The sequence below is a fragment of the Hyperolius riggenbachi genome, chromosome 1 (assembly GCF_040937935.1).
Source record: "Hyperolius riggenbachi isolate aHypRig1 chromosome 1, aHypRig1.pri, whole genome shotgun sequence".
Classification (NCBI taxonomy): Eukaryota; Metazoa; Chordata; class Amphibia; order Anura; family Hyperoliidae; genus Hyperolius; species Hyperolius riggenbachi.
In genome coordinates, this window is record NC_090646.1 from 606,047,467 (window position 1) to 606,055,315 (window position 7,849).

Here is a 7,849-nt window from a genome sequence, read left to right on the forward strand (position 1 = left end):
TCAGGAGCCATTTACCGACAGGAAAGTGTTTTACAGCTGTAATTACTTATCAGTGAGGGTTATGCTATAGTCTGACCCAGTCTGACCCGCTCCCGACCCAAACAGAAACTGTCACTTGCATACCTGATGTTTAACTCTTTCAGACAGAGAAAGGAAAAAAGGAACACAGCCTAGTTATGTGTGTGCTCGGCACTGTACATACACATGTCTCTCTCATCATGTCACATGTCACCTCGGTTGTCCTTTAACACTACCCTGTCTGGAAGTACCTCTGTTTTTATCTCATTAAGGTGTACCCCAGGAGACATGTGACATGATGAGATAGACATGTGTATGTACAGTGCAAAATATATTATTAAGCAGGCTGTTTTTCTTTTTTTATCTTCCTGCCTGAAAGAGTTAATTTTCAGGCATGTAAGTGACAGCTTCTGTCTTGTTCATGTGTAATAAATCTCACTGATAAGCAAATTACAGCAATAAAAGTTTTCCTAGCAGAATACAACTTCTGAGAATAGGGGAAGATAGAAAAAGGTCAAGTGTTCATGTATTTTAACTCTGGGAATCTTAATAGGCTGCCACTGAGCAGAAACAACAAACCATTCAATCTACTTTGTAAATGTTTATATATAAAATAAAACCATGTGCTATCTAAAAAAGTAATTTTTAGGAGTAGGGGGATAAATACAATTGCTTATCTCAGTTTATTTTCAACTCAGTTTTACTTTAAAGTTATGTTAATTTCTCTGAAATCTGAATATTGAAAGCCTGGTATATTTGCATAGATACATCCCATGTGATGGATATATTGATATATTGATCAAGTCATCAGCTTTCTCATCCCTGGGTTAATCTCAACATCATAAACCTACATTAGTTCTACAGGCACTACAGAATGATAATTTGGAAAGTGTTTCGTTGTTCCAAGTTAAGAAAAATGCATGAAACTCATGATAGACAGACTGCATGGATACAGTGGCATAACTACAATTTATGCAGCCCCCCAGCGAAACTTTGACAGAGTTCCACCGATGTTCACACCCCTTCCCTTGCCTCCCTATGGTTCCCTTCATGGCCCTGGAGCCCATCTCACAAGGGTCATTGAACAAGTGTGGCCATCAATACCAAGTGTAGCCACAAAAACATCGGATCGTAAAGCACCACTATTGTGAAAAAAGTAGGCAGTTAAAACAGACAGAACCGACAGGTTTTGGGATTCTCTGGTTTCCTCTTTTTTTAACAGCACTTCCTGAACAGCAGTTGCAAAGCCTAAGTCTAAAGGACCACTCCAGCAAAAAAAAAGTAAGCAGTTAAAGCCGGACAGAACTGACAGGGTTTTGGACTAGTCCATTTCCTCATGGGGGATTTTCAGGGTTTTCTTTGTTTTCAAAAGCATTTCCTGAGCAGCAGTTGCAAAGTGCAATAGTGTGCAGGTGAGTAGGGAGGCTGGCTGGCATCTTACTATTTTGGCAGTTATAGTGATGTTCAGGAAATGCTGTTGAAAACAAAGAAAACTCTGAGGATCCCCCATGAGGAGATGGATTGGCCCCAAACCTGTCGGTTCTGTCAGATTTTAACTGCCTACTTTTTTAGCAAAAGTGGTCCTTTAAGGATGGTCCCCTGCATGGATGGCATATGAACAGGTGGTATACTGCACATAAAGCAAAATGTTGGTCAAAGGTTAACATGCTGCAGTGGTACACAAGGTCTACAGCCATAGGCATGCCAATGTCTCTTCATTGGATGGCACACCACAAGTCTAAATGACAAGGTATCCTGGGAATGTTTAATGCAATAATAACTAGGCAAAATAGCTTATTTAGGTATAGCTGAGAGGCTGGCTAGGCAAACAGTACTGTACTTACCAAAGGGTTATAATTCCCAGGGGAATGCTATCAAAAACTTGATTTTCCATAACAGAACCAGACTGATCTGAATATTATGTATTACTATAGTATAGCCTAAGGAGAAATGGTGTGCAATAATCTTTGGCAGCCAATCAGAATTCAGTATGATTAGTCGGACTGGGCTTGTAAATTGATACTGTGGCTTACAAAATGCCCCTGCTGCATGCCTGCTATCTCAAATAACCCTCTTACAGATTTATATTAATATGGCAAAAGACCAATATAGGTATCATTAGTATTATTATTTATGTATGTATAATATATATAAGCAATACTACATGAGTGCAGAAAGTGCCATGAACCACTCAGAAATAATTCTTTACTGTTCTGTGTTAAAAGCAAGGAAAAAAGACCCCTAGAATAAACCTGATTGGTTGCCATGGATAACTGTGAATTGTGTATCACAAGTGCTCTCTGCTGTGCCTTTTATCTAGAGACCTGGGCATGTTGACATAGTTATTACTATACATGCTACACCTACATGTAAAACTCTTAGCTTGCTACTGTTTCTAAGAGAATGTTATACAGTACCTCTGTCTGCATGAGCCATCCATCTCTCCTCTTTGAGTCCCTGCTCCACTGGCTGACTGTCATACAAAGGATACAATTCAAGATCCTAGCTCTTACCAACAAAGGGTTTTACGGTCTGGCTCACCCCAACATACCGTAGCTGCACTTAAAACCAGATAGCATTCTATATAAAACCTCAGTGCTACTAAACAACATTCTCTTCTCACCTCTCTAGTCACTTCTCATGCTCACATGCAAGACTTTTCAAGTGTCTTTCCTTGCCTCTGGAACTCCCTTCCACTATAAGTCTGGCACTCACCCACCCTTGCTGTCCTCAGATACAACCTAAAAATTAACCCCTTCAAACAAGCAAAAATTCTGACCTAGGACATTTTAACTAGTTACCATGTCACCCTGTAATAAGTTACCCATGTGCTTCCAATAAAGCTTACTGACTCCCCTTACCTCTTGTTTTCAACTTCTTCTAACCCTAGATTGTAAGCTCAAAGGGTAAGTGTTCTCTGCCTCTCTCCTAGTGTTTCCAATATATCTTTATTTCACACCAGTGTACAATTTACAAGGTGAGCTGTTCAATTATGCATTATCCGAACCTTCCCTGTATAACCGTAGATAATACGTAATATATATTGTACGGCGTCACTGAAGATGTTTGCACTATAAAAAGTCATCAATAATAACAACAACCTCAACAAACTAGTCTGAGAACATTAGACGCCAAAGACGTGATTGATTGTTGGGGGGGAAGAGCACATCCCACATGCTTAGCAAATAAGCCCCTTATCTCTTTAAAGTGGACCTGAACTCTTTCACAGGACAGAAGGAAAACTTAAAACAATGCAACATGTATGCATTTAGAGAGTTTACCCAGCCTGTCTAATCCCCCCCTCATCTGTGACTAATCAGCACCGACAACTGTGTCTGCTCAGGAATCTCCCCTGCCACAGCAGAGCAGCTAATTTGTAAACACAAAATGTTAACCCTGTGTCTGCTGCCATGAAAGCAGGAAGTAGACACACTACAGATTTATTGCAGGACTTATATCAGCTGTAACAAAGAAAATGTTTTTTCTTTAAAATGTATTTTGCTGTTGCTTATCTTTTAGAGCAGAGGAGAAGTTCTGAAATCAGGTCCACTTTAAATAGCAACATTCGCCACTCCAAGCTATTTCTCTACTTAAATACCACCCCAACCCCTCAGTATATATATAAATAAATGATATACATATAGTCTGCATTACACAGGACAACACTGCTTGCACTGCAAGGCAAAGTTTATTAGCAATAAACTTGCGATTTGTATCATCACCAGCGAATATTGCGATTTAACACTGTACATTCAGGCCAGAATTATATGTCTACATACAATACTCACTGTGCTAGCGCATTTCTTTTTTTTATTTGTTAAGACAATCTTATTTCATTTAAAGGATGATGACAGTTGACTGTATGCATAGGGTGATGTATTCTCATAATAACTCAGCTGAGGTGGGTGATGGGGAATGCAGAGGCTACAAGGGACTATCTACAAACCTCATCACTCCCTCAAAGGCTGAAACTGAAGAGGGGGAAGAGGATAAAAATAAATAAAAAAAAGAACTTGTTACATAATGGCATCCCTGTGCTAATACAATGATCACTAAGCCACTCGGTTTAGTTCATATGAAATAAGCAAAAAAAACAGTTCACCAGCCCCCTAAGTCTGTGCAAATAAGTTTCAGAAGACAAAATTCAAAATTATTTCACTGCGATGCAGTTGCTATGAAAAAATATTGAATATATATATGTACAGTCTATAGAATTTCACATTGAAATCATCATGGCAGCCATTTAACCTAGCTTTAGATATTTTTTTTTTAGTTGTTCAAGGTAGTTCAATACTTATGTATGTTTGTAAGTCTGCGTCCATCAAGTACCAGAGACAATCGGATGGATCATGATTCATGAACACCCTTGGTTACTTCAAGGCTATGGAGGGCACAAGCGTGGAACGTGGTGGGATTTTTTTGTAAAAATGGGCACGAGACAGGCAAGAGCAAACATGAGCTTCTTTCACGGTCTACAATATTTGCACTTGATGATTTTCTTAAAAGCACTTTGGAAATCTTTATTAAAGTAAGCATAAATGATAGGGTTCAGCAGGGAGTTCGAGTAGCCCAGCCAGTTGATCACATCGTACAACAAGTGGGGCATGTGGCAGGTTTCACAGAAGGGCAAAACCAGGGCAACGATGAAGAATGGCAACCAGCAGAAAATGAAAGTGCCCATGATGATGCCTAAAGTTTTGACCGTTTTCCTCTCCCTGGCCAGGGCCACCTTCCTCTTAGCGTCCATACTTTTGTCGTTGTTCTTCTTGTCGCAGGAAGGAGATGCGGTGTCCTCGGAGTGGTTTGGTAGCGCCAGGTGGTTCTTGGAGTTGGCGCAGTGGTGGACCTCAATGATCTCCAGGACTGCCCCATCTTCACCGTGCCTGACCGCTCCATTGACACAGGTGTTGTTGGGTTTGGGCTCCACGCTCCTCTTCCAGTTCTTACTGGGCTCCCCGTTGCTTTTCCTCTGTATGGTGGATGGGGAGATCGACAAGCAAGTGTCTGCCACTTTCTTCTTCTCGACTTTTTTGACAGTTTTCCGAATCCGGAACCTGGCTGCTTTAAATATCCTGCCGTAAAGTATCAACATGAGGATCAGTGGGATGTAGAAAGCACCAAACGTGGAGTAGATGGTGTAACCGGGGTCTTCGCTGATCTTGCAAGCGTCGGGATCAGACCTGTCTTCATGTGTCCTCCAGCCCAGCATGGGTGGGATGGATATGGAGAAGCCCACCACCCAAGTCAGACTAATGAGAGTAAAAGCTCGCCTGGGAGTCCGCTTGTTCACATAGTCTATGGGGTCTGTGATAGCCCAGTATCTGTCCAAAGCTATAGCGCACAGGTGAAGGATGGACGAGGTACAACACAAAACGTCTAGAGAAATAAAAATATCGCAGGTTACCTGCCCCAGAGTCCACTTGTTCAACACTTGGTAAAGTGCCGCCATGGGTAACACCAGGACGGAGACCATCAAGTCGGTGACTGCCAGGGAGCCTATGAGATAGTTGGCTACAGTCTGAAGAGTCCTTTCCAAGGCTATGGCCGCAACCACACAGGCATTGCCGAAAATGGCACATAGGATGAGAGTCCCCAAGAAGAGAGAAGTGACGATCTGATAGCTGAGGGCTACCTCCTCGAACTTGGTGCCATTGCCCTTCTCTGAAGAGTAGTCCGAAGAGGTAGTGTTATTGAAAGCATCCATCCCCCCAAAAAAACCACAGCCAAGGATGGGAGCAAGTTTGAGGGGGGCCGGGGGTCAGGAGGACGCCCTGTGCCTGCTCGCTCTAGGAGAATGGATGGACGCCTCTCTACTCAGGCTCCCTCACTTCCTTAAATCGGGCATAGTTTCAGAGGTGATGGGTACCACTCCAGTCTGCGCTTCTTGCTTCTGCGAATCATTGGCGACTGATGAAGTGTTGAATTCCACAGAGTGTAAGAGAACACAGCACGTCAGAGCTGATGGTGTGAGCAAGTCACTAGGACACATTCACCAAAGGCTCTTTGCCTACCAGATGAAATCCATCTGCTCCCTCTGGTCCTACTGCCCTCTCTAGCTTTCTCTCCTTTTTTTTTTTTTGCTTCTGGCAGCCCCCTCAAATAAAGGAAGGGAAAGGCAATGCAACCACTATCTGCCACTCAAAAGAACTACAAGTCTCTGCTGTGGGAAGCAATCCCCCTCGCTGTGCTGCTATTGTATTGTAGTTCTTTTCCTAGGGAGAGCGGGAGGAGCTCTCTGGATTGCCACTGGAGTTTTCCTCTGCTGTGTTCTCTCTCTCTCTCCATAAGATCGATCACTGTACACGCTGGCAGATCTGTAGGCTCTTGTACTGCGTCAGCCCCAGGCACTGCTACCCCTCCTGTACCCAATAGCACTTGTTGGCTGTCTTACTGGCAGACACACCTACACATGGAAGGCAAGTTTTCCCTCCAGAATGTGCTGTGGATTCTAGGTTAACCCGTTCAGTACAGCAGCAGATAATCCTTGCAATGCACTGCCTTGATTTGCAAGAGGGGAAAACATGCTTGTTGAGTTTCTGTGTATTTCATTGCAGAATCAACAGAAAGCAGAATAATGTCTCTGTCATTCAAGGGAACAAGATGCAAGAGGGATTTGGAGGCTGCCATATTTCCTTTTAAGCAATACCAGTTGCCTGGCTGTCCTACTGATCCTCTGCCTCTAATACTATTAGACATAGCCCCTGAACAAGCATGCAGCACATCAGGTGATTCTGACATTATTGCCAGATCTGACAATATAAGCTGCATGCTTGTTTCTGGTGTGATTCAGACACTACTTCAGCCAAATTGATCAGCAGAGCTGCCAGTAAACTGGTATTGTTTAAAAGGAAATACATATGGCAGCCTCCATATTCTTCTTGCTTCAGGCTCCCTCTAAGCAAGATACAGTTGTCCTTTTATCAACAGGTTATTTTGTTTGCGCTGCTTGAATCTACACATACATCTACAGCCCTCGGAATGTACAGTAAGTTGCTGCTAGCGAGGAAAACGCTGCTGACTCCTATTTCAGGACATTGGACAGCGGCACAGAGTGGAAGGTAGTTTGGCGCCATCTACAGGCCAGCGCTGGAAATAAGGTCAGCGAAAGCTGACACGCATGCCATGAGCGCTGTATTATGCAAGATCCGAGGTTTCCATAACATTATTTACCCAGATTAGACAAAGGATTAGATAGATATGACGTTCTGTGCCTAGCAATGTGTTTTCCCCTAGCATATTCCAGCGCGCCATCACTAAAAATCTGCTGCTCTGCCATTTTCTATAAATACATATTCTGGCGGGACCCGGAGGATTTTCTGTGTAAATCATTTGATGAACGAGGAGCAATTTTTTTTTATTAATGTTCACCCTTATTGTCGCTATGCAGGTTTAAGGAATATGCGCTGTGTACAAAAATGACAGTTCTTTCCTAAGCAAACTCACTAATTGGATAAGATAACAATGTCAGGCCTTGTTCACATTGCTTTCAGCTCGCGTGTCTGCGTTGGGCTGTTTTCGAGGCGTCTTTTTTTTTTTTCTAATTCCCGGCGATTGGGTGGGCGATTTGTTTTTGTGCTTAGCAGTTTTCTAAGCGGTTTTTTACGAGCGGTTTTGTAAGTCAGGAAGTGAACTCTTTGACCAGGAAAAGAATAAATACAATGTATTTATTGTTAAAAACGAGAACGCGATCGCTAACAAAAAGCAATTTTGGGAGCGTTTTGCGTTTCTCCTATACTTTCCATTGAGGCGGAATCGCCTCAAAAATGGAGCACGCCGCTTTGCTAGCCGCACAGCGCATGACACGGGTCATGCGCTGATATGAACCTTCTCA

General features: G+C 42.7%; 1 protein-coding gene across 1 annotated transcript; it reads right to left on the bottom strand.

Moving 5' to 3' along the window:
* Positions 1-3,687: 3,687 nt before the first annotated feature.
* HTR1A (5-hydroxytryptamine receptor 1A) lies at positions 3,688-6,435 on the bottom strand. The gene has a single exon (XM_068271780.1). It carries the CDS (start codon positions 5,720-5,722, stop codon positions 4,484-4,486), a length of 1,239 nt encoding a protein of 412 aa, XP_068127881.1. The 5' UTR covers positions 5,723-6,435; the 3' UTR covers positions 3,688-4,483.
* Positions 6,436-7,849: the final 1,414 nt, after the last annotated feature.